The sequence below is a fragment of the Ranitomeya variabilis genome, chromosome 6, assembly GCF_051348905.1.
Source record: "Ranitomeya variabilis isolate aRanVar5 chromosome 6, aRanVar5.hap1, whole genome shotgun sequence".
Classification (NCBI taxonomy): Eukaryota; Metazoa; Chordata; class Amphibia; order Anura; family Dendrobatidae; genus Ranitomeya; species Ranitomeya variabilis.
In genome coordinates this window covers 345,468,478-345,496,064 of record NC_135237.1, presented here as the reverse complement: position 1 = coordinate 345,496,064, position 27,587 = coordinate 345,468,478, and the positions used below count along the sequence as shown (strand labels likewise).

Here is a 27,587-nt window from a genome sequence, read left to right as displayed (position 1 = left end):
GAGCTTAAGCGCCTACTGCCTTATTATTGAGTTTAATGTACCACCAGTATTAAGCAGGCTCCCTCAAGTTGTCAGTTCTAAGATCAAACACTTGACTTTATGATACAGCATAGGGCATCTATCCATCATGCATATTCACTACCTTCATAGATTATGCTTACATTGAGAACTATGGAAATAAGCAACTTACATGTGAAGCAGGAAGGTTTTTCGACTCCACTGTGCCATCAGGTCCATCTTCGACATCTGGATAATCAACAGACATCTGATGACAAAGAGATATGGGAGATGATGCTTCACTTTGAGGAAGTACAGCATCCTGTAAACCTTCATTTTGTTTCTCTTCATGACTCTCTGGCTTGCAAATAGTCGCTGTAGTCAATGCCGACATCTTGGTGATTAAAGCTTTTGGAAGAATATCCATTGAATTATCTTGAGGAAAAGAATGTGCAACTCGACAGTCTTCATCAGTGCTAGATGCTTCTTGCTGGCTGTTTCGGAAAGGGTAATGCTGAGGACTCGCAGTTACAGATGGTGTTGCAGAAAGAACAGATTCTGCTTGACTGTCTTCATCCTCATCCTCATTATCATTGTCGTCATCTTCTGCCCCATCTGAATCATCACCATCAAATCCTGATCGTTCACCACTATACCTTTGCCTCTCACCTGCACAATGGTAGAAGAAAGAAGTTTGCAATTACTTTGGAGGCACTTACAAGTTCATAATGTACATATGTGGGGTGTTAAGTCAAAATAAATAGAATGGTATATAGTTGACAAAAATTGAACTTTTTTTTTTTAAATTCTTAATTTTTTTTTTGTTTTTTTAGGAATACCGGTACTAGTTACTTTTTGTTTACTAGTGACAGAAAAGAGAATTAATAAAAAAAATAATTATTATATGCAATGTAACACAATAGCAACAGTTCAAGAAATCCGTGATGACGTAAACTGATACCTGACAACCCAGATCAACAGTGGTAAGTGCGCCCTCATTCCAACCCTAGATTAACAGTCAATGTGAGGAGATGTATTGCACAGTAGCGGAAGCAATGCTTGCTGGAATGTACTACATTTCACTGCACTTTTCCAACAGCTAAATCATGTTACACAAACAAAGATGGCCAATTATGCGCACACCAGCAAGCAGAATGAAGATGGATAGATTGCTGGCAGTTCATCATTCTTTGCCCATGTTGTCAATTTAGTAATACATACATATAATTGCTGTCCTATGCAAGGATATCACATCGTCTGTTCATCAAGAAACTGTCGTTTCTATTTTTTTTTATGTAACAACTGCTTATACTACAAGGACCACAGTGACAAAGAAATATATTGTAAAATAATATATGAAAGCAGCCTTTTTCACGGCCCGTGGATATAAAGAATAACATGAGCAGACTAGATCTCTTCCCAATCACATGTTTAGAACTTGGGCTTTACAGAATGAGACTGGCCGACAGGACTTTAAAATCACCGCAGGCGAGAAGACATTTTTGGAAGCTACAGCGAGGGTTGCTCCTCCAGTAGAGACCATTTTTTGTACTGCAATTGCTATTTTGATGTCCTTCCACCAAAGGTTTAATTATCGTTGTAAAAGGATGATGTGGCGATGATGGGAAGCGTAGACTTGTCCCATCGACAATATAAAAAGGACAGATGGAAACACTAAAGTATTTAGTACTACTATGCAATTGATGTACAATGGGCAAAATGTTTGAAAAATGATTTGAAGCAACATTGGGCCAAAATTGATTTGGTTAGTTTTTAATGGGCTTCAGATTTTTTCTAGCAAAATTTCTAAAATACCCTAAACTGTTGTGTATTGATATAAACAATCATGGATGCCCCCCAATACTTACTGCTATGCTGTGAGTCAAGGTCCCCTGCTGCCCATGGATCATCAGCATAATTACTGGACAGCGGTAACCACTACATCTTTAGAACTCAAGATGGTGCTGGCCATACACTCAAAATCTCTGCCATCTGTGCCAAACTCTTTCAGCTCCTGGACATTACTGGACAGAGCTGGCAAGATCGAGTGGGTTAGTAATTGTCTGAATGCTTCTGAAGTTTTAATTGGGGAGCACTTGGACCCATAGAGTCTCACAGATCAAGTCACACAATCATGACCATAACGGATCTGAGAACGAGATAAGTGAAACTCAGAACACTGCATCATCCAATATTGAGGATCAAAATAAGGACGTACAGATATGTGCAGTGAAATATCATATGCATATTTATGGTAATACAAAAATATTTACGACCAGGAAGAAATTTATAAATTCAATATGACAGGGTATTAAATGGGCAGACACGATGCTATACAGTCACATACTACATATATTCAATTGATCGGTGACTTAATCAAGACGCGTATAGAAAAAAATTAAGCCACAAGATCTATTGACTGTATTGGAAAAAAAAAAAAACACAAGAATTAAGTTCTCATTTCCATGATCCCTAGCTACCTGGTCAAGCTATGTCTATGAAATGACACTGAACAAATAGCCTGGGACAACTCCTGACCTTCCAATTGCTCCTGTTCCCCTGAAGCAGCACAGCTGCCTATGTTTGTGGACAAAACTAATCTTGCAAAATAATTTCCTCTTTGATCCACAGCACTGAGTAAAACTAAATAGGCCTTTGGTTCTGGGTGAGTGGCAGCAGACAGTTGCTCAGTGCACATCCCTTTCAAGTCAGCTTTTTAAATTGTACATCCTCTTTGTCATCCAAGGCATCAACCTCGCAAGGAAAGAACTTGCTTCCTTCAGTGAATCAAGCATGAAAAGTCAAACATAGGAAAAGTCACTCTACCTCTTTATATCACTTATCACTTTGCATCGTGCAAACCCATTTCTCATGTTGCACTAGGTAAGAATAAAAAGGACACTTTCAGCTAGGTGAACTAATGACAAACAAATTACTTCAAACCTGTAACATCACATCTCAGACAAACTGGTCATTCAATGACCTGGGAAGAATGATCAAAGTTTTTCTTCCCATGCAAACAATAGAGAGATATTAACGTCAGTCTACGGATGTCTCGTCATCTGTCCAACAATCCATTGTGCACTTTTGTTAGTAACTCAGGAGATTATTAAATGTATATGTATAGCACACACACACATAGCACTCCTCAATATTGAAACTGCAACACGAAGGTGGTAACAAAAAAAAAAAAAGTTATGGAATTCTGAAAGTACCGTAAATGAAAAAAAAAAAGGAAAACTTTCAAAACATCTCGATTTATTCAGTATCAATTATGAGCTCTACATGCAGAAATACCTACACTTGCAAGCCTGGGCTGCTAACAATGCGGTTATTAATGGTTGTTTGAGAAATATTCTGCCATGCTGAATTCACTTGAGGACGCAAATCATCAAGATCCACTGCTGGCAGCTCTACTTACAATTGCCAACCAATCATGTCCCAGATGTGTTCAATGGGAGGTGCTGTAGTCCATAGTGGCATGTTTAGGCAAAGCATGCTGCTCACAGTACCAAGAACAACATGTGGCCTGGTGTTGTTCCATTTTAAAACGGCCCGTAGGACACTTTGGAGAAATGGCCGTACTAGTGGTTCCATTATTGATCCATTCTATACTGTAAGTGAAATTGGACCTCATATACCAAGCCTCAGGTGTCAAATAGTGTCTACATAAACTATCAAAAGGCATTTGAATGGCAATGGACTACAAGCTAATCGTTCTGCTATTGGGGTACTGTAAGCAGGTTGCTTTCCCTGCTCCTTGCCTGGAACCACTTAGTTAGACAGCTGGGTTGTTGGGGGGAAGACTTTCTGCCCTGGACAGGGGGGACGTGGTGGCTGCTGGTAAAAGAGAGGGGAGTGGTGAGAAAAGTGCGGGAGAGAGAGCGCGCCAAAGAGGGGACAGCGTGCCAGAGAGAAAGCAGGCTGCAGCGCCGCGCTCCCCATGACAGAGTGCTCCCCGTGAGGGCACTAAGGCTGGAGTCAGAGTGGAGACTTGGAAGCCTCCATAATCTGAGAAGACTCTTCCCCTGACAGTGCAGAGACAGTGACTCAGTGCAGCCCTGGTGACCGCAGTGACAAGCAAAGATCCCTGAGTGAGATAAGTAACTGCCCAGTGTGTGTGTGACATCGTTACTACAGAGAAGCTGCCAGGCTTACGGAGACTCCTGCAGCAGTGACGGAGAGACTGTGCTATTTCCTGGTTCCAGTTTCACTTTGAGAAGAACAGGCTGCAGAGGCTTAACCCCGGACTTTCCAGGAGACACAGAAGAGACTTCAGGATCTCAAGCCCTGCTGGTGACTGTATCCACATTGGGAAAAAGGACCCTCCAGTCAGGACCTCCCTGGGCTGATAAGTTACAACAACACTCGTTAACCCTTTTGATTCCGCTTAACTGTTTACTGTTTGACTCTATTAACCCCCTGTTTACTCCCTACGAGGAGAATTTTACCCGTTAATAAATCCCCTTCAACAGTTGGTCTGTCTGTTCCGTGGTGACGTACGCAACCCTGCACTCTATTACACTTGACGTAGTCGGCAGGATGTCACACGGTAGCGCGGAAGGGGCAGACCAAGCAGTTGAGGGAGGTCCCAGGTCTAGCATCTCCCTGGGAGCCATGTTAGCTAACCTGCCAAAATTTTCAGGGAGTAATGTCATGTTGTGGGGTTGGACGGAGCGCATCCGAGGGATGATGCGGATGCATCCTATGACACCGGCTCTGCAGGCGGAAATAGCTGTGATGGCCCTAGAGGGGGATGCACGGGACTCTGTTATGCTCAGACCCCCTCAGGCGAGAGATACCCTGGACAAAGTATTACGTATACTTGAGGAGACGCATGGGGACCCCACTGACGTAGGGGAGCTGCGCATGCGACTGCTCCGCCGGGTGCAAAGAGAGGGGGAGACCGTGACTCAATATATGAACGCACTGCAAGAGCTTCATACTGCCATTATACGGAAGGACGGCGTAGGTGTGGGGACAGTTGACGTTGACGCTGCGGGACCAACTGGTGACAGGCTTGCGAGACGTGTTGATGAAACAGGCCCTGCGAGAGCGCATGCGCGTAAAGCTAGATTTGACTTTCTCTGAGGTCGGGAGTGAGGCACGCACGTGCGAACAAGAGCAAGGGGTGGTAGGGCCAGTGGGAAAGGTATGGAGCAGGGAGGTAACAGCCCCTCAATGGGTAGAAGACTTGAAGAAGGAGGTTAAGCGAGTCCGTGAGGAGGTGGCTGAATATAAGAAGATCCCTGCTGCAGAGTACAGCCCTTCGGTGCGAGAAAGAGAGACCGCCCCCCAAAGTGAGACTAGTGCCGCTCGGCAAAGAAGACTGCCTAGATGCTACAACTGCGGAGCACCCAGTAAGAATGAAGAGGAGGCAATGTGGACCCGAGATTCCCAGCTGAAGATAAGAAGAATCTGGGAGGAGATTGAGAGTCTGGGGAAAGCCCTTACTGCGGTTTTGGGGACCAGCGGCATACCCCGAGGTAACGTGCGGAAGCCACCAGAAAGAGATATAGGAGAGGTGCGCCGCATAAAGAAGGCTTCGGTGGCGGCCCCAGAGTGTAACTCCGTATCCTGCGGTGAAGAGCAACCGCAGATGAGAGATGTCCCCCGCCGAGGTCGACAATCCGGACTGAAGCACCCTTCAGACAGACGCAGACGTGAGTGCTGGTCGTGCAGAAAGGTGGGACACATTTCCAGAAATTGCCCTACCCGAGAAGAGCGGTGGCAGAGATCCGCTCACCTCTCTGAGGGTTCTGCTAACTGGAGGGAACGTCGCCCCTGGAGGGAATGGTATGGCAGGAAGAGAAGAGTTCCACCTAAGGCAAGACAGTACCACGATGTCAGACGCCAAGGAGAGGTGGAGAAGGTGTCAAGCATCTCTGGTGAAATGACTGCGCTGTCCCAACGCGTAAAGGCGAGCCTAGTGGATCTACAGCCTGGGTCTGAAGGTTTTATTGGTGAGACTCAGCCCGGAGGAAAGAAAGTGACGTTCGCTCGAGAAGACCACCGAAGTGCTTTACTACCTTGCCCAGCACGAGTTCCCGAAGGAGAGAAAGTGCCAAGTGTTCCTGCGACACTCGTTTCCAAGGTCCGAGCTGATGAGAAGGAGGAACCACTGATGTCATCCCCTGAGGTGAAGAATTTGCTGGCTGTCAGCTCACCAGTTCCTGATCGGACAAGGGAAATGGAGCAGCTGTGTGAGACAGGGCGTGTGGCTGAGAAACCCTGGGAAATGATGCCCGCAGAGCCCGGCGCAGATGACAAAGAGTCCGGCCTGCATGGTCTTAATTCATCTGACTCAAGCTTTGACAAGAATGCTCCTGTCAAAGAGAAGGGGAGCTATGGAGAAGAATTGCTTGTACTAAGCCCCCAAACTGAGGAGCCCGAACAAGAAGTCCCTAAAGTTTCCAACAACGACAAGGAGGAGGATGAATCATCTACGCAGACAGCTGCTAGCGGCAAAGCTAAGAAGAAGAAGAAAAAGAAGAAGACAGCAGTTGTCGATGAAGCAGAGAAAGCATATCTCAACCTGACTGATGAGCAGCTCCTAAACCATTTAGTCTGGGAGTATGTACAAGAAGAAAGGCAGGAGATGCGAGAATCGCAGGTATCTGACTCCCCTCCAAAGAACAAAGAGAAGCACGAAGAGTCCTCGCCCGTGGAATGGCGAGCTTTAAGAGAGGGGGAATGTAAGGAGGTTGCTTTCCCTGCTCCTTGCCTGGAACCACTTAGACAGCTGGGTTGTTGGGGGGAAGACTTTCTGCCCTGGACAGGGGGGACGTGGTGGCTGCTGGGAAAAGAGAGGGGAGTGGTGAGAAAAGTGCGGGAGAGAGAGCGCGCCAGAGAGGGGACAGCGTGCCAGAGAGAAAGCAGGCTGCAGCGCCGCGCTCCCCATGACAGAGTGCTCCCCGTGAGGGCACTAAGGCTGGAGTGAGAGTGGAGACTTGGAAGCCTCCATAATCTGAGAAGACTTTTCCCCTGACAGTGCAGAGACAGTGACTCAGTGCAGCCCTGGTGACCGCAGTGACAAGCAAAGATCCCTGGGTGAGATAAGTAACTGCCCAGTGTGTGTGTGACATCGTTACTACAGAGAAGCTGCCAGGCTTATGGAGACTCCTGCAGCAGTGACGGAGAGACTGTGCTATTTCCTGGTTCCAGTTTCACTTTGAGAAGAACAGGCTGCAGAGGCTTAATCCCGGACTTTCCAGGAGACACAGAAGAGACTTCAAGATCTCAAGCCCTGCTGGTGACTGTATCCACATTGGGAAAAAGGACCCTCCAGTCAGGACCTCCCTGGGCTGATAAGTTAGAACAACACTCGTTAACCCTTTTGATTCCGCTTAACTGTTTACTGTTTGACTCTATTAACCCCCTGTTTACTCCCCGCGAGGAGAATTTTACCCCTGTTAATAAATCCCCTTCAACAGTTGGTCTGTCTGTTCCGTGGTGACATACGCAACCCTGCACTCTATTACAGTACCATTATCCAAATGCCACTGCTTTAAAAAGCCTCATGGTGCAGAGCAAGGCAGCACTGGAGAGTAAACTGGCATGGAAATCTATACTCTTTAGTGAGGAGTCCTGCTTTTACTTTGAATGCAATGATAGCTGGAGATTGGTCTAGAGAACACGTGGGCAACACCATAAAGAGTCCTTCACGATGGAACATCACATAAGTCTTACTTCTGGGATTATAATGTTGGGAGGCAAAATGTACAGAAGCCGGATCCCTCTAGCCTTCATTCCAGGTACACTAACAGCTCGGCATAACATTGATTTGGTGGTGTAACCAGTGGTAATGCCATTTCTCTTAAGTGTCCTAGGAGCAGCTTGTCAACAAGACAATGCCGAATGTTGCTAGCGCTAGTGTGAAAGCTTGAATTGCTTAATCGTTCTACTATGCCATGCAGCATCTCCGGACTTTAATCCCATCGAGCACATCTGGAGTCATTGGTTGATAGTTGCAAAGAAAGCTGCCAGCAGCAGATCTTGATGATTTGCATCTCCAAGTGCTTTTAGTGTGGCAGAACATCCCTCACTCTTTTAGGACTGCTACTTCCATTAAGTTGTTAAGAGTCTCTGCTCTCTTACAATCTGATGAGTCCATTTGCATAATTTCCCGGGGGAGCAAGGATTGTTAGTCTTCCATACCAACTTTGCATGCTCAACAAGGTAAAATTTTACCCTTTAGATCCCCTGTCTCTCACCCATTCAACTAGTTCTCTTGCTTTGCACTGATGAGGGGTAAACATCCCAAAGCATGTGTCTGCAAATGTAGATTCTGGTTTGAATCTATATCCCAAGACAAGGCTCTTTAAAGGGTCAATAATAACTTTCAGAATTGCTACTTCAAATAGGTAGCATTACAGTCCTTGCTCTCTTGCTTTGTGAGTAGTTAATTTGCACATTGAAAAAAACTTCTTCTAAATTTCGATATGAGGAGACTTCTCATTCCCTATACTTACATAGTAAACTTCCAACTAAAAAAAAAAAAAAAAAAGCATCCACATGGTATAATATATGTTAAAAATCTGAAAATCAAAAGGCTGAAGAATAAGACAGAGAAATAAGTGGGATAAGGAGGAATAATTACTTTCCCATCTTTACTGTCTCCAAATATTTTGTGTTTGTTTTTACTTCTTTAAGTAAGGAAAAGTGTTAATCTTTTGTGTTGTCTGGGTTGCCATTTTTGCCCCTGTGCAAACTAACCTCTATTATTTCTTTGCTTTTAACTGATTCAGCTTGAGTGACCTAACACCCCTCTTTAGCAAACAGCGCCATGACCTCTGACCCATACAAGCCCAAATAGTACTAATTACGGCTTAATCTCCTTGAACTCACAGCACATTCAGAGGTGAAATACCTCTCGCCAATGACAATGGCAGAGTGACATTTGGTCTGCTTCCATGTTTACACTAAAATAACAAAATCCACTGCTTCAAAAATGAGTATTTGGAACTTCAGGAGCTAGACAGTTTGTATAAACCACATAAGACTGTAGGCTTTGCAGTAGGGGTCCTAGCAATAATAAGCAGCAATAATGGAAATTTTAGGCACATGTTGTACCGACAGTCACCCAACAGCTAAGGCTTTGTTCACTTGTCCAGTAATGATCTATTAAAACTGATCTAGCAAAATATTGTTAAAAAAAAGTTGTGCTGACAACTTTTTAATCCATTATTCACAAACTGCTCTCTTCTGGATCTGTTTATTTAACTCTAGAATCAAAGGTCAACGAATGTGGCATTTGTTGTCATCTATTGTTAACGGATCTGGCAAGCAAAGGTTTACAGCATATCACAAAAGTGAGTACAGCACTCACATTTTTGTAAATATTTTATTATACTTTTTCATGGGACACCACTGAAGATATAACACTTTGCGGGGGATTTTGGACATATTACCCAACAGGGACACAGAACACAATGTGAAGGCACCTTAAGAAAGCAGCTTGGAAACAATGTTGCAATGTCAACTGATCTAATCAGTTATTTGGGAAACTCAATGGTGGATAGGGTTTAAAAACAAAACTGTCACCAAGTCAAAAATGACCAGTTTTTGCTCTGAGTGATATGCCTTAGGAGATTGTTTTCTCTGTTTTGATATGTCTTTTTCTAGTTTTTTGGTCTTGTAGTAATAATAATAATAATAATAATAATAATCTTTATTTATATAGCGCCAACATATTCCGCAGCGCTTTACAGTTTAACAGTTTCAAACACAACAGTCATAGGTAACAACGTTAACAATACAATAATAAAGCAAAATAAGACGACCCTGCTTGTGAGAGCTTACAATCTACAATGAGGTGGGGGACATACAAAGTACAGGTGTGTATTTACAATGATGTATTTACAATGATGGTCCAGCCATCTTCAGGGGGTGGGGGGTAGATGGAGATAGTGAATGGGCTACACACACACAAACATAAAATGACTTTTATTAGTTAACGTGGTAGGCCGCTCTGAACAAATGTGTTTTGAGCGAGCGCCTAAAACTATGCAAGTTGTGGATGGTCCTAATATCTTGGTGTAGAGCATTCCAGAGGATTGGCACAGCACGGGAGAAGTCTTGGAGTCGGGAGTGGGAGGTACGGATTAGTGCAGAGGTTAGTCGAAAGTCATTTGCAGAGCGCAGCGGTCGGCTAGGCCGATGGACAGAAATGAGGGAGGAGATGTAAGGGGGTGCCGCACTGTGGAGAGCTTTGTGGATGAGAACAAGTGCTTTGAATTGTATCCTGTAATGAATGGGCAAGCCAGTGTAATGACTGGCGAAGAGCGGATGCATCTGAGTAACGATTAGCCAGATGGACAACCCTGGCTGCCGCATTAAGGATAGACTGGAGAGGGGAAAGTCGAGTAAGGGGGAGGCCAATTAATAGAGCATTGCAGTAGTCCAGGCGGGAGTGGATTAGGGCGACAGTGAGGGTTTTTGTTGTCTCCATGGTGAGAAAAGGGCGGATTCTAGAGATGTTCTTTAGGTGTAAGCGGCACGAGCGGACAAGAGATTGTATGTGGGAGGTGAAGGAGAGATCGGAGTCAAACATACCACCCAGACAGTGTGCCAGCTGCCAGGGTGTTATTATGGTGCCACCCACGGAGAGGGAAATGTCAGATTTAGGGAGGTTAGTAGAAGGCGGGAGCAGAAGAAGTTCAGTTTTGGAGAGGTTGAGTTTCAGATAGAGAGCGGACATGATGTTGGAGACTGCAGACAGACAGTGGCGTTCTGTAGTACAGCGGGGGTAAGGTCAGGGGATGACGTGTATAGTTGTGTGTCATCAGCATAAAGATGGTACTGAAAGCCAAATCTGCTGACGGTCTGTCCAATTGGGGCTGTGTAGAGGGAGAAGAGAAGGGGGCCAAGGACTGAGCCCTGAGGTACCCCAACAGTGAGAGGAAGAGGAGATGAAGTGGCGCCAGAGAACAGAACACTGAAGGAGCGGTCAGAAAGGTAGGAGGAGAACCAGGAGAGAGCAGTGTCCTTAATGCCTAGATACTGGAGCCTAGAGAGTAGGAGAGGGTGGTCAACAGTGTCAAAAGCTGCAGAAAGGTCGAGGAGAATGAGCAGAAAGTGGTCACCGTTACATTTTGCTGTCAGAAGGTCATTGGTCACCTTGATGAGTGCAGTTTCTGTCGAATGTAGGGGGCGGAAACCGGACTGCGAAGGAGGGAATGAGTGGAGAGGTAACGGGTAAGGCGGGAGTATATCAGGCACTCCAAGAGTTTTGAGATGAAGGGGAGATTGGAGACCGGTCTGTAGTTGTTTGTGCAGGATGGGTTGAGGGTGGGGTTTTTTAGTAATGGAGTAATGATAGAGTGTTTGAAGGAGGAGGGGAAAATGCCAGAGGAGAGGGAGAGATTAAAAATTGTAGTTAGGCGAGTTGTGACGACTGGAGAGACTGGAGGAGGTGTGAGGGAATGGGTTCGGTGGTGCATGTAGTCGGACGAGAAGAGGAGAGGAGCTTGGAGACTTCTTCTGTGATGGGATCGAATGTGGAGAGTGAGTCAGGGGAGATGCAGGGAAGGATGGGAGTCATTGCACTTGGTGTCTGGGAGCGGATTTCCTGACGGATATTGTCTATTTTCTCTATAAAGTGGGAAGCCAAGTCATCAGCACAAATGTCTGTGATAGGGTCTTGTGCTTTTGGCAAGGAGGAGGGAGTGAAAGGTGTTAAAAAGTTTCTTGGGGTTGTTGGATAGTGAGGAGATCAGAGTGGTGTAGTAGGACGGTTTGGCGAGGTTAAGGGCAGAGTTATAGGTCCTTAACATAAATTTGAAGTGTATGAAGTCTTCTGGTGTGCGTGTTTTCCTCCATAAGCGTTCAGCACTCCTAGAGCATCGCTGGAGAAATCAGGTTAGCGATGTCAGCCAGGGCTGTTTCACTCTGTGTTTGGAAGTTCTGAGGGGGAGGGGAGCTACTTGGTCAAGGGTGCTTCTAAGAGTGTTGTTGTAGTGATATACAGCCAGATCAGTACAGGAAAAAGAAGAGATTGGGGATAACGATGAGTGTAGGGAGTCTGAAAGTGTATGAGGGTTAATGGCATGTAGATTTCTGAATGTGTGGTAGGTAGGAGAGTGCTGGGGTGGGCGAGGAATTGTGAGTGTAAAGGATAGAATGTTGTGGTCAGAGAGGGGAAGCGGTGAGGTATCTAGGTAGGAGATTGAACAGAGCCGGACAAAGAGCAGGTCCAGAGTGTTACCGTCTTTGTGTGTTTCAGAGGTTGAGAGCTGTGAGAGGCCTAGAGAAGTGGTTAGTGATAGAAGCTGGAATGCAGATGTGGAAGTGGGGCTGTTAATGGGGATGTTGAAGTCTCCCAGGATAAGGGTTGGGAGTTCTGAGGACATGAAGTGCGGCAGCCAGGCAGAGAAATGGTCCAGGAAGTGGGTGGGTGAGCCTGGGGGCCGGTATATGACCGCTACTCTGAGGAAGAGGGGACGGAAGAGCCTGATAGTGTGGACCTCAAAAGAAGGGAATGAGAGTGATGGAACTGGGGGTATAACCTGGAACGTGCATTGTGGGGACAAGAGTATGCCGACTCCACCACCAGGTCTGTTTGTGGGTCTTGGGGAATGGGAGAATTGTAAGCCACCATGGGAAATGGCAGCAGGGGAGACAGTGTCAGAGTCCTGTATCCAGGTTTCAGTGAGGGCCAACAGATTCAGAGAGTTGTTCAGAAAGTAGTTGTATTGCTACTTCCAATACGTTGCACTAAATTTCAAGTTCCCTTCCTCTCTGAAGAGACAATTTGCATTTTCTAGCTTTTTTGGTAATTTCTTAAACTCTTCTTCTACACTTTTTTTTTTTTTTTTTTTTTTTAAAGCAACTTTTTTTAGCTTTTTTTTTCTGCCATTTTTCAGACCGATTTTAAATCTATTCAACAATAGAGAAAATACTGGCGATTTTTCAAAAATGAACACTGACAAAATGTTCAAAAATCTGTCTGACCATTTTTCAAGCATTTTTCTAACCATCCCATTGACTCCTATTATAAAGCTTTGAGTGTCTTCCAAGTAAAAAATGCTTCATGAATGGCTTTCTCTCTTCTTGTAACCACTTGCCGTTTGTTTGAAACTTGAAGTGGTTAAAAATGACTTAAAGCCTGAATATATGGATACGTTTTTTTCACATTCAGATGAATGTGAAGATTATTTTTCGCATTTTGTGAGTGCTTTTCAGGCGGATTGCTAAGGACTTGAAAAAAGCTGCCAGCAAAAAAAATGCTGTGTGAACATACCCTTGTAATGCAAGGGCTTGTCATGAGATCCCTAGAGAAAATTATGAATGATATGAATAAATATCATTTCAGACTTCTGCAAAGGGGTAATAAAGAAATAATGACAGGTTTTATACATGGTCACACAGCACCATATTTTGACTACCGTATATGAGAAAGATGTGTTTTTTTTTTTTTAGTATCCTGCTATATTTTTGCTCAAGACACGGTTCGGGCCTTCTCACATATCCACACTAATCTTGCCACTTATATCCTTATAAAACCATATCTAGACAACTATAAAATATTGAATATGATTGACTGCCAGAATGCAGTAGTCATAAGATATTCTTCGAGGTGATTTTTGATCTTTCTCTGAAATCAATGTGGGAGTATTTAAAGGGAATTCATTTCTGTCAGCTCAGCCTACACAAAGGATTAGTGGACTAAACAGAAAACGCCTTAAATACAAGAGTCAAGAATGGCCTCATATACAAGAGTCATAAAGACAACTTAAAAAATCACTTTCTCCACATAGATGAGCAATGGAGCAAATACAAAGTTATAGGAGCCATTATATCAAATGTTATACATGATATTTTTGAAAAAAAAACTCAGCTAAAAAAGTAATTGGGCTAGAGAGACGCTCAGTGTCGATTACAATGGGTGCGATTGCTTATTCAACAGTGAGTCCATAACTTCTTTCTTGCCTGTGCTCACGTCTGAATATAAATAATTCACAAGTTCACCAGAATTGCTCTGACTCATTCTGTCCGCTAAAACCTGAGACTGTCGGCAGGTATGAACACGTCATCAAAATTTTCAGACAAGTGCATTTCATTACAAAGATGCAAATGAATGATCTCCGAATGACGTAAAATCGGTTTCACACATCCATCAAACACGGAGCACTGTCACACCGGGAATCCCAGCTGACTGCCGGGTCTCCTGACTTGAGTCATATAAGCGTATGAAGCAGTTCACTCCCGTCAGGAACCTGATGGTCGGGCCGGGGCTTCCAAAGTGAAAATAGTCCATGTTTCAGGGCCTTAAATGGCTTATCCCCTTTACAAGCACATTGATTTTATCAGCAATTATCTAGTTAGATCTTCACACTGCATGGTATTACATTATAGCCAGGATATGGAAATCCATTCTGTAAGACATGCTTACTCAAAGCTACAGTATACAAAATAATTAAAAATATATTATATATATTATTTTCCCACAGGAGATCGCAGACTACTATTGAGCTGAATGTTAACCACATTCCTGCCACTATTTGCTTGAAAAGTGCCCTCCAGCAGTGCATGAAAAGTCTTTGAAGCACGCGCACGTTTTTGATCTCACATGGTTCAAAAAACACATAACCACATTTGATCAAAATTCAGGATACGAGTTGAATCCAACGTGACAGCCGAAATGACAGGTTTCATCAAACTTCACTTTATCTGGCAGGGTTTGGAGCTAAACTATAAACATTGTTAGATGCATTTTACACATTTGTCAGTCACTAAATCCAAGAACTGAAACATACATACTAATTCCAATACTTAAAAGCACACCGTATTTTTAGACTTTTCAACTCTTGGTTCTTGGGAAATAAGCAAGTCTGGCTTTAACCCTTTTGCATGGTTTAGAAATATTTAGAAATTAGGCGACCATAGAAGTAAAAAAAAAATAAATCAACTTGTTTAAGATATGAAAATGCATTCAGAAAAGTTGCAGCTTACAAAAAATTAATTTACTCATCCAAATGCTAAAGTAAAGTTTAATGTATTATGCAGGTTCATATTTTTGCTTTGTTCTTTGCAGGATGGTCTTTGTGGCAGAGGCTGCCACCTGCTGGGACAGTGAGGCAATAGATTCTACGAAGCATCTCCGTAGCAGAAAAAGGCATTTTACTATATGAAAGATAACAAAGAAACCCACGGTTCAGTGAAGAGTTGGATGGGTAGGTCTGGAAAGGTCTCAATAAATGTTGCACAGAGAAGAAGATTGCGACTCTTTCTCATCCACAGAGTATATAGAACTCTGAAGTTAATCCATAGTAACAAAGGCTGACAAGCAGATGATTGCTGACCCCAATGTAGGGATGACGGTGCAAGATATATGGTTTATGTTTTGGTCATGAGCCTAACTGGCTGGCTTATAGGCTCATGTGGGAAATTAAATTAAGGAGGATTTTAACATTCAGGTACCCCTTGAGTCAAAGGTATTACTGGGGTATGTAGGATGTCTTGAGGTCACAATAATAAAACCATTAGCAGTAGCATTGTTTGAACTCCTAGGACCATTCAGGGTCTGATATTATATATTGTATTTCATTTTATTGAGTCTTTATATGTCTTCCTGCCTATGGATATGTTCTGTACAGATAGTAAGCATCACAGTGAAAAGGGTGCGAGGAGTAGTTCAGTGGAATATTCACCTCATTATTCTTATAGTAATATTAAGACTGTTCATTAGAAAAATTGTAATTATCTGTCCTGCGTGACAAAGTCACTGGCAAAGTACTGGAGTGAAGATCTGTATCACTGAAGTTGGTCGCTTCCGTGTTCTGAACCTAGAAAATGCTCCAGCACACTAAGTGTGGAGAGGGGTTAATTGGCCATGTTTAGGGCTAGGTTGATTGGACAGATGTAGAGTGGGTCTGCACCCCAGCATGGAGTCCAGAGGATAAATACACAGCCTTCTGGCTCATAAGTGTTGGGTGTGTCAGGAGATGTGAACTCCAGAGCCATGTGTGAAGAGATAAAGGAAAGTTAGACCTTTTTTTCCCTATGTTGGTTTCCTGAGTGGGCGGATCCCCGCATCAACATGGGCTGTGCCATTTGTTTTGTTTTTCTTTCTATTACGCCAGAAAGCCCATTTTTATGTTGCTAACCCTGCCCTGGTTTATGCTGTACCAAAATAAACCAGTGGAAAATTTGAAGAGACAGTGTTCCTGTGTCTACATCTATGAACAGCCGAGTGAACCGCTCTACCACACCTGTCATAAAGAAATGAGCAAGTGTTCTTGTTATACAGAACTGTAGAAATGCACCTTATGTTACTGTACTATAAAACACATAACAGAACCTGGACAGACCCCATAATAATCAATGAGCCCCCCTGCTTCCATCAGTTATATTACAGGTTCATTATTGATGGCACTTGTCTGGTCCTAAAAATGGAGCAAACAAAATGTCAAAACGCAGGTTTCAATGAAGCCATAAAATAATAATCAATGTACACAAATTCTCTTTTACACATCCCATTGGGCACTCGTTTCTGGTAGAGATTCTACAGAGTGCCATTTCTCTATTACAAATTGGTTATCTGTTTCCTCAATAATCAGTTGTAGTCATTTAGGTGGCGAGGCCACGGCAATGATCAGGAAACCAAATATTCACAGTGGTATTTTATCCGGCTAAATGGTTCACCTGGCTTGACCGTGTAATTCACGTATTAACATTCCATACATTGCTACCCTGTACTTTGGTGACACAAGCATCAGAGGATGTGTGGCAGATAGTTATGGGGATGATACAAAAGGTAAAATCATGCAACTATTTAGCAATGCCCAATTATGACAGTCAAACACAAAACCTCACACCCTGAGCACACTTTCTGAAATGCATAATTTGCTGACATCCAAGTTATTCAAAATTAGGTGTTTTTAGTAGATTCTTATACTAACCCAAACTGGATTCCCTCCCATGGAAGAAATGTTTATCTCTACACGCTCTTCTGGATATTGTAGAAATCCTCCACACAGCAAAACTGATAAAGTACCAAAAATAGACTTCATGGCCTTTAGAAATAACATTGAATGGAGCTACAAAAGGCATCAACACTTGGGTCAGAAGTGTCTATGTGTTCCACTGGGAACATTAAGGGGACGATTCATCAAAGTGTTTTCGCCAGAAAGCTGAAGTAAAACACTTTGAAAAGTTGCAATATTTTTGAACAAGAATCTTGCAACATTTGGTGATTTCATATCAATTACAAGTAGCGCCGCCAAATTTGATGGGCCTGGAGAGGAGCCTGGCCAAGATGGGACTTGACTATGACCATCCATCAAATTAATTGAAAGTGGCAAAATATATTACAAATGTTACTACTGGAGTAACATTTCTGAGTAAGCACATATGCGATTAATTCATGAAGTGGAGTGCACCTGTTAACTTATTTGGCGTATCTTTCTCCTGCATGTCCCTCATTAAAACGGTCGTACAAAACATAAGCTGAAATTAATTGAGGCCTAAGCGGCTTGTGGACATTTGTTGCAGAGCTGCAAACCAGGCACTGTTCAACTTCTTCAAAAAGTGTGTCAGCTAGAAAAAATTGTTAATCATATTTTTTCACAACACTGACTTGCTTCCATATTGCCAACACAAAATAAGACCAATGCTAAGTATGCCTCTAGCATATGTTGTCAGAAAAAAAGATGTTTCACACCAATTTATAGTACAATAATCCACCCTTTTTGGTATTTAGACATAACAATATGCATGACTTATGAGTATTCTTTATGAATTTCCGTGATGGTCATCACAATGAGCACAAAATATGAGCAGTCATCTTTTCTCACCAGAATCATCGGTATCCTGATCATCTCCCGGACAGACTGCTATGCCCATGTCCATGCACTTCTTGCTGTGAGCTTTAGATTTCATGTGTTTTGTCAAATTGCCTAAAACAAAGCATGCACATGAATGACTTTAGTTACAGCATACACAATGCAATTTAACCAAATACTTATTTTGGTATAAAGTGTTCCAATATTTGAATTTTTTGGAAATATAAAAGTGTCAATGTATTATGCTCTGGTGAAGTAGATAACCGTGCGCACAACTACAAACGTTTCGGTCTTACTTCAGACCTTCTTCAGTTACAGGTTACAGTGCGTATTGGAATAGATGGACCAATAGGGTCAGTAGAGAAATGCTTTCTGACTATCCGTCATAAATAGTACTTGTGGAGACGTTCGAGCCTGTACTTCAGTGGAGACAGGTGCGGAGTGCCCCAGTGGCGTGTCTGGACGCGGCGGGACCAGGACCAGCGATGATCAGACTGATCAAGCATTTCTCTACTGAACCTACTGGTCCATCTATTCCAATAGACGCACTGTAATCTGTAACTGAAGAAGGTCTGAAGTAAGACTGAAACGTTTTACTGCTACAGTGGACAACAACAAATCACCAGTTGATTATTTAAGTCGAGTTTCTTAATATTTATTATGATCTGGACACAGTAGCATTAATGCTTTTATTTATAATCATGCCATGGTTGATCTGTTTTAGAGCGGAGGGCAGGAAACAGTGACAGGCTCAACTGATTGCATAGCGTTGTTGTTCAGGTTCTAATAATTTTGACCACAAGAATAGCAATGAAAACTGCAGTCACAATTATGTAACAAATAACCCTTCAATCTAAAAGGGCGAATTCAGCAACAAAAATTAACATGCTGCTGTAAAAAATTCTGCAGCTGGGGGATGAGCCCTGTTTAACTCTCCTCTACGTCAGTAAGACCAATATGGATAAAGAGAAAGATTCGGGAACTTACCATTCGTGCCTTGTATCAAGGTCACACCACTTGTAACATCCACTCAGGTAGTGTAAACCCCACCATAACTGAAGTGGCTACAAGTGTAAAGATAGACAGAGTTTAACCCCTTAATGACCTCCAATATGTCTTCTTACTGACCTGCGATACAAGAGAATAGCCTTCCCATACAGGAGACAATCCAGCAGCTGTCGGCTGTACACTATAGCTGACAACTTGCTGCATCAGCCACGATCATTGTTGGCACCGTTCATACCTGTTTAACCCCTTAGATGCTGCTGTCAATAACGACTACGGAATTTAGATGATTAACAGAGTGTGGGGGCTCCCTCTATATGTTTGTGATGGCAATTCATGGCCAAATAACGGCCTTAGGCTATGTGCACACGTTCAGGATTTTTCGCGTTTTTTCGCTATAAAAACGCTTAAAAAAACGCTTACATTAAGCATCCTATTTATTAGAATGCAATTCGCAATTTTTGTGCACATGTTGCTTTTTATTCCGCAAAAAAAAACGCATTGCGGAAAAAAAGGCAGCATGTTCATTAATTTTGGGGAAAATCTCCCGATTTGCCACTATATAATATAGTAGTGGAAAGCTCTGGAAAAATCAGCATAAAAAATGCGAGCGGATTTAATACAGAAAAAGTCCGGTTTTGTTCAGGAAAATCCTGCAAAGAATCCTGACGTGTGCACATAGCCTTAAAGTCTTTCCAGCTATAGTGACCTGATCAAAAGTTATCATTTAGGTGGTAAAAATAAACTTATTCATTCCGGTCATGTCACTTTGCATTAATTCCTGAAAAGCACCTGAAGGGGTTTTATCCAATATATAGGACCTTTAAAGTCACTTAAAAACTGAACAGGTCCCTAAAATATAGGTTTTGTAAATTTCCTTGAAAAAATGAAAAATGACTGCTGCATTTTTAAAACCTCCTAAAATGCTAACAAAATAAAACGACACAATATTTATTAATGTTTTGCTATAGTATGACTATCTGGATTAAAGGGATAATCAAAGTTTGAAAATTGCAAATTTTTAAACATTTTTATCAAATTTTGGGACTTTTTATAAATAAATGCAAAACATATTAGCCTAAATTAGCCATTATCATAAAGTATAATGTGTCCCGAAAAAACAAACTCAAAATCAATGGGATATGTTGAAGCATTCCAGAGTTATTACCACATAAAGTGACACTGGTCAGATTAAAAAAAAAAAATGGTCTGGTCACTAAGGGGTTAAATAATGATCTTGGGGACTTGTTATGGTCTCTGTTTTAGTGAATAACACAATCTTTACAGCATTAAATGTGTGAACATTCTGAAGGTCCTTTCCTGTTCTAGAATTAAATTGTTCTTTTGAGATACCCCAGAATGTTAACATAGAAACTAATATTATACATTGTGTATTCTAATCAGAATTATTTACCAAGAGGTCCTCACTGCCCGATCATCATTATCTGGTCTTGTTAAAAGGAACCCGACAGGTCCCCCCCATCCCCCCCAAACCAAGAGCAGTTGCTTCTTCCCCTCTGTATTCCCTCCCACGCTACAGCGCCAACATTTTGCACATACACACTACTAACATTAGTAGTGTGGAATATGCAAAAAAAAAAGGGATATGAGATGGTTTACTGTATGTAAACCATGTCTCATATCCTGTCGGGTTTGTGAAGGAGAAATGCAAAGCCGGCAATTGAATTACCGGCTTTTCTCTAACACCGGTGCGTATTTCTCGCAATGCACACGCATGGTCCGTGTGTAATCCGGTTTTTTCTCGCACCCATAGACTTGCATTGGCGAGTCTCGGCCGAGATACGCTGACAATCGCAGCATGCTGCGATTTCACTCGGATCCTGAATACGGCGGAGAAAATATCGGATGATGGGAGCTGCCCCTTAGATTAACATTGGGCCGAGTGCTATGCGATTTTTTATCGCATAGCACTCGTCCGTATTACGGTCTAGTGTGACCCCGGCCTTACAAGCCCTTTATTACGCTGGACACAAACAAATCTTTTGAAAAAGTAACTTATAAAGTTAGTGCATCATATGCAAATGAACCTTTTGACTAGTCGATGTGGCGTTAGTTTCTGCATTTCCGGGCATGTGCAGTGTGCCTCTGAACCTGGAAAGCATAAACCCGCCTTCAGGGGCTCTTATTTTCACCACTTAAATAAAAAAAATACTCATACACACCTGGAGAACCATATTGCCAGTTTTATTGCATAGTGAAGATAAATAAAAAAAGAAAAAAAAAATATTGTGAAATTGTTTCCAGTTCATCACAAGATAAATGAATGATGTTATTCAAAAGCACAACTTGTCCTGCAAAAAATAGGCTCTCATCCTGACAGAAAAATCTAAAGTTATGGCTCTTGGAAGAAGGGGAGGAAAAAATGAAAACAAAAACACAAAAAATGGCCATGGCGTGAAGGGGTTTAACCCCTTGGTGACCAAGCCAATTTTGACTTTAATGACCAGGCCAAATTTTACAATTCTGACCACTGTCACTTTGTGTGGTAATAACTTTGGAACGCTTAAATGGATCCCCCTGATTCTAAAGGTACCGTCACACTAAACGACATCGCTAGCGATCCGTGACGTTGCAGCGTCCTCGCTAGCGATATCGTTTAGTTTGACACGCAGCAGCGATCAGGATCCTGCTGTTATGTCGCTGGTCGCTGAATAAAGTCCAGAACTTTATTTGGTCGTCCGATCGCCGTGTATCGTTGTGTTTGACACCAAAAGCAACGATACCAGCGATGTTTTACACTGGTAACCAGGGTAAACATCGGGTTACCAAGCGCAGGGCCGCACTTAGTAACCCGATGTTTACCCTGGTTACCAGCGTAAAAGTAAAAAAAACAAACAGTACATAACTCACCCAGCGTCATACCTCCCCCAGCGTCTGCTTCCTGACACTGACTGAGCGCCGGCCCTAAAGTGAAAGTGAAAGCCGCTGTGCTGTTAGGGCCGGAGCTCAGTCAGTGTCAGGAAGCAGACGCTGGGGGATGCGCAGGTGAGTATGTACTGTTTGTTTTTTTTACTTTTACGCTGGTAACCAGGGTAAACATCGGGTTACTAAGCGCGGCCCTGCGCTTAGCAACCCGATGTTTACCCTGGTTACCCGGGGACCTCGGCATCGTTGGTCGCTGGAGAGCGGTCTGTATGACAGCTCTCCAGCGATCAAACAGCGACGCTGCAGCGATCGGCATCGTTGTCGCTATCGCTGCAGCGTCGCTTAATGTGACGGTACCTTAAGACTGTTTTTATGTGACAAATTGTACTTCATGTTAGTGGTAATTTCTTTGATATTACTTGCGTTTATTTGTGAAAAAAATGGAAATTTGATGAAAATTTCGCAATATTCAAACTTAATTTTTATACCCTTAACCCCTTCATGACCCAGCCTATTTTGGCCTTAATGACCTTGCCGTTTTTTGCAATTCTGACCAGTGTCCCTTTATGAGGTAATAACTCAGGAACGCTTCAACGGATCCTAGCGATTCTGAGATTGTTTTTTCGTGACATATTGGGCTTCATGTTAGTGGTAAATTTAGGTTGATAATTTCTGAGTTTATTTGTGAAAAAAACGGAAATTTGGCGAAAATTTTGAAAATTTCGCAATTTTCACATTTTTAATTTTTATTCTGTTAAACCAGAGAGTTATGTGACACAAAATAGTTAATAAATAACATTTCCCACATGTCTACTTTACAACAGCACAATTTTGGAAACAAATTTTTTTTTTGCTAGGAAGTTATAAGGGTTAAAATTTGACCAGTGATTTCTCATTTTTACAACAAAATTTACAAAACCATTTTTTTTAGGGAGCACCTCACATTTGAAGTCAGTTTGAGGGTTCTATATGGCTGAAAATACCCCAAAGTGACACCATTCTAAAAACTGCACCCCTCAAGGTGCTCAAAACCACATTCAAGAAGTTTATTAACCCTTCAGGTGTTTCACAGCAGCAGAAGCAACATGGAAGGAAAAAATGAACATTTAACTTTTTAGTCACAAAAATGATCTTTTAGCAACAATTTTTTTATTTTCCCAAGGGTAAAAGGAAAAACTGGACCACGAACGATGTTGTCCAATTTGTCCTGAGTACGCTGATACCTCATATGTGGGGGTAAACCACTGTTTGGGCATACGGCAGGGCTTGGAAGGAAAGGAGCGCCATTTGACTTTTTGAATGAAAAATTGGCTCCAATCTTTAGCGGACACCATGTCGCGTTTGGAGAGCCCCCGTGTGCCTAAACATTGGAGCTCCCCCACAAGTGACCCCATTTTGGAAACTAGACCCCCCAAGGAACTTATCTAGAAGCATAGTGAGCACTTTAAACCCCCAGGTGCTTCACAAATTGATCCGTAAAAATTAAACAGTACTTTTTTTTCACAAAAAAATTATTTTAGCCTCAATTTTTTCATTTTCACATGGGCAACAGGATAAAATGGATCCTAAAATTTGTTGGGCAATTTCTGCTGAGTACGTTGATACCTCATATGTGGGGGTAAACCACTGTTTGGGTGCACGGCAAGGCTCGGAAGGGGAGGCGTGCCATTTGACTTTTTGAATGGAAAATTAGCTCCAATCGTTAGCGAACACCATGTCGCGTTTGGAGAGCCCCTGTGTGCCTAAACATTGGAGCTCCCCTACACGTGACCCCATTTTGGAAACTAGACCCCCCAAGGAACTTATCTAGATGCATAGTGAGCACTTATAACCCCCAGGTGCTTCACAGAAGTTTATAACGCAGAGCCGTGAAAATAAAAAATAATTTTTCTTTCCTCAAAAATGAGTTTTAGCCCAGGATTTTTTAATTTTCCAAGGGTAATAGGAGAAATTGGACCCCAAATGTTGTTGTCCAGTTTGTCCTGAGTACGATGATACCCCATATGTGGGGGTAAACCACTGTTTGGGCACACGGCAGGGCTCGGAAGGGAAGGCACGCCATTTGGCTTTTTGAATGGAAAATTAGCTCCAATCATTAGCGGACACCATGTCACGTTTGGAGAGCCCCTGTGTGCCTAAACATTGGAGCTCCCTAACAAGTGACCCCATTTTGGAAACTAGACCTCCCAAGGAACTAATCTAGATGTGTGGTGAGCACTTTGAACCCCCAAGTGCTTCGCAGAAGTTTATAACGCAGAGCCGTGAAAATAATAAATGTGTTTCCTTTCCTCAAAAATATTTTTTTAGCCCAGAATTTTTTATTTTTGCAAGGGTAACAGGAGAAATTGGACCCCAAAAGTTGTTGTCCAGTTTCTCCTGAGTACGGTGATACCCCATATGTGGGGGTAAACCACTGTTTGGGCACATGCCGGGGCTCGGAAGGGAAGTAGTGACGTTTTGGAATGCAGACTTTGATGGAATGGTCTGCTGGCGTCACGTTGCATTTGCAGAGCCCCTGATGTGCCTAAACAGTAGAAACACCCCACAAGTGACCCCATTTTGGAAACTAGACCCCCCAAGGAACTTATCTAGATGTGTGATGAGCACATTCAACCCCCAAGTGCTTCACAGAAGTTTACAACACAGAGCCGTGAAAATAAAAAATCATTTTTCTTTCCTCAAAAAAGATGTTTTAGCAAGCAATTTTTTATTTTCACAAGGGTAACAGGAGAAATTGGGCCCCAATGTTTGTTGCCCAGTTTGTTGTGAGTACAGTGATACCCCATATGTGGGGGTAAACCACTGTTTGGGCGCACGTCAGGGCTCGGAAGGGAAGTAGTGACATTTGAAATGCAGACTTTGATGGAATGGTCTGCGGGCGTCACGTTGCATTTGCAGAGCCCCTGATGTGCCTAAACAGTAGAAACACCCCACAAGTGACCCCATTTTGGAAACTAGACCCCCCAAGGAACTTATCTAGATGTGTGATGAGCACATTCAACCCCCAAGTGCTTCACAGAAGTTTACAACACAGAGCCGTGAAAATAAAAAATCATTTTTCTTTCCTCAAAAAAGATGTTTTAGCAAGCAATTTTTTATTTTCACAAGGGTAACAGGAGAAATTGGGCCCCAATGTTTGTTGCCCAGTTTGTTGTGAGTACAGTGATACCCCATATGTGGGGGTAAACCACTGTTTGGGCGCACGTCAGGGCTCGGAAGGGAAGTAGTGACATTTGAAATGCAGACTTTGATGGAATGGTCTGCGGGCGTCACGTTGCATTTGCAGAGCCCCTGATGTGCCTAAACAGTAGAAACACCCCACAAGTGACCCCATTTTGGAAACTAGACCCCCCAAGGAACTTATCTAGATGTGTGATGAGCACATTCAACCCCCAAGTGCTTCACAGAAGTTTACAACACAGAGCCGTGAAAATAAAAAATCATTTTTCTTTCCTCAAAAAAGATGTTTTAGCAAGCAATTTTTTATTTTCACAAGGGTAACAGGAGAAATTGGGCCCCAATGTTTGTTGCCCAGTTTGTTGTGAGTACAGTGATACCCCATATGTGGGGGTAAACCACTGTTTGGGCGCACGTCAGGGCTCGGAAGGGAAGTAGTGACATTTGAAATGCAGACTTTGATGGAATGGTCTGCGGGCGTCACGTTGCATTTGCAGAGCCCCTGATGTGCCTAAACAGTAGAAACACCCCACAAGTGACCCCATTTTGGAAACTAGACCCCCCAAGGAACTTATCTAGATGTGCGATGAGCACATTCAACCCCCAAGTGCTTCACAGAAGTTTACAACGCAGAGCCGTGAAAATAAAAAATCATTTTTCTTTCCTCAAAAAAGATGTTTTAGCAAGCAATTTTTTATTTTCACAAGGGTAACAGGAGAAATTGGGCCCCAATGTTTGTTGCCCAGTTTGTTGTGAGTACAGTGATACCCCATATGTGGGGGTAAACCACTGTTTGGGCGCACGTCAGGGCTCGGAAGGGAAGTAGTGACATTTGAAATGCAGACTTTGATGGAATGGTCTGCGGGCGTCACATTGCATTTGCAGAGCCCCTGATGTGCCTAAACAGTAGAAACACCCCACAAGTGACCCCATTTTGGAAACTAGACCCCCCAAGGAACTTATCTAGATGTGTGATGAGCACATTCAACCCCCAAGTGCTTCACAGAAGTTTACAACGCAGAGCCGTGAAAATAAAAAATCATTTTTCTTTCCTCAAAAAAGATGTTTTAGCAAGCAATTTTTTATTTTCACAAGGGTAACAGGAGAAATTGGGCCCCAATGTTTGTTGCCCAGTTTGTTGTGAGTACAGTGATACCCCATATGTGGGGGTAAACCACTGTTTGGGCGCACGTCAGGGCTCGGAAGGGAAGTAGTGACATTTGAAATGCAGACTTTGATGGAATGGTCTGCGGGCGTCACGTTGCATTTGCAGAGCCCCTGATGTGCCTAAACAGTAGAAACACCCCACAAGTGACCCCATTTTGGAAACTAGACCCCCCAAGGAACTTATCTAGATGTGTGATGAGCACGTTCAACCTCCAAGTGCTTCACAGAAGTTTACAACGCAGAGCCGTGAAAATAAAAAATAATTCTTCTTTCCTCAAAAATTATGTCTTAGCAAGTAATTTTTTATTTTTGCAAGGGTAACAGGAGAAATTGGACCCCAACAGTTGTTGCCCAGTTTGTCCTGAGTACGCTGGTACCCCAAATGTGGGGGTAAACCACTGTTTGGGCACACGTCGGGGCTTGGAAGGGAGGGAGCACCATTTGACTTTTTGAATGCAAGATTGGCTGGAATCAATGGTGGCGCCATGTTGCGTTTGGAGACCCCTGATGTGCCCTAACAGTGGAAACCCCTCATTTCTAACTTCAACACTAACCCCAACACACCCCTAATCCTAATCCCAACTGTAGCCATAACCCTAATCCCAACCCTAACCCCAACACACCCCTAACCACAACCCTAACCCCAACACACCCGTAACCCTAATTCCAACCCTAGCCCTAATTCCAACCCTAACCCTAAGGGTATGTGCCCACGTAGCGGATTCGTGTGAGATTTTTCCGCACGACTTTTGAAAAATCTGCAAGTAAAAGGCACTGCGTTTTACCTGCGGATTTACAGCAGATTTCCAGTGTTTTTTTGTGCGGATTTCACCTGCGGATTCCTATTGAGGAACAGGTGTAAAACGCTGCGGAATCCGCACAAAGAATTGACATGCTGTGGAAAATACAACGCAGCGTTTCTGCACGGAATTTTCCGCACCATGGGCACAGCGGATTTGGTTTTCCATAGGTGTACACGGTACTGTAAACCTGATGGAAAACTGCTACGAATTCGCAGCGGCCAATCCGCTGCGGATCCGCGGCCGATCCGCTGCGGATCCGCGGCCGATCCGCTGCGGATCCGCGGCCGATCCGCTGCGGATCCGCGGCCGATCCGCTGCGGATCCGCCGCCGATCCGCTGCGGATCCGCCGCCGATCCGCTGCGGATCCGCCGCCGATCCGCTGCGGATCCGCCGCCGATCCGCTGCGGATCCGCCGCCGATCCGCTGCGGATCCGCTGCCAAATTCGCACATGCCATAACCCTAACCCTACCCGTAACCCTAACCCTAGTTCTAACCCTAACCACAGTGGGAAAAAAAAAAAATATATTTTCTTTATTTTATTATTGTCCCTATCTATGGGGGTGATAAAGGGGGGGGGGTTTATTTATTATTTTTTTTATTTTGATCGCTGTGGTAGAACCTACCACAGCGATCAAAATGTACCTGTAAGGAATCTGCCGGCCGGCGGGCGTACTGAGCATGCGCCCGCCATTTTGGAAGATGGCGGCGCCCAGCGAGGAGACGGCCGGACACCGGGAGGATCGGTAAGTATGAAGGGGTGGTGGATC

General features: G+C 43.3%; 1 protein-coding gene across 4 annotated transcripts in view; it reads right to left on the bottom strand.

Annotated features, from left to right (window-relative positions):
• Window positions 1-27,587, bottom strand: part of HIVEP1 (HIVEP zinc finger 1) — a 311,461-nt gene that overhangs the window by 17,267 nt on the left and 266,607 nt on the right. For all 4 annotated transcript variants that reach the window (XM_077269893.1, XM_077269892.1, XM_077269895.1 and 1 more), the window contains 2 exons: window positions 17,793-17,894; window positions 191-666 (listed from right to left, as the gene is read on the bottom strand). In XM_077269893.1, coding sequence (XP_077126008.1) covers window positions 191-666; window positions 17,793-17,894 — 578 coding nt within the window. The remainder of the gene's footprint in view (window positions 1-190; window positions 667-17,792; window positions 17,895-27,587) is intronic.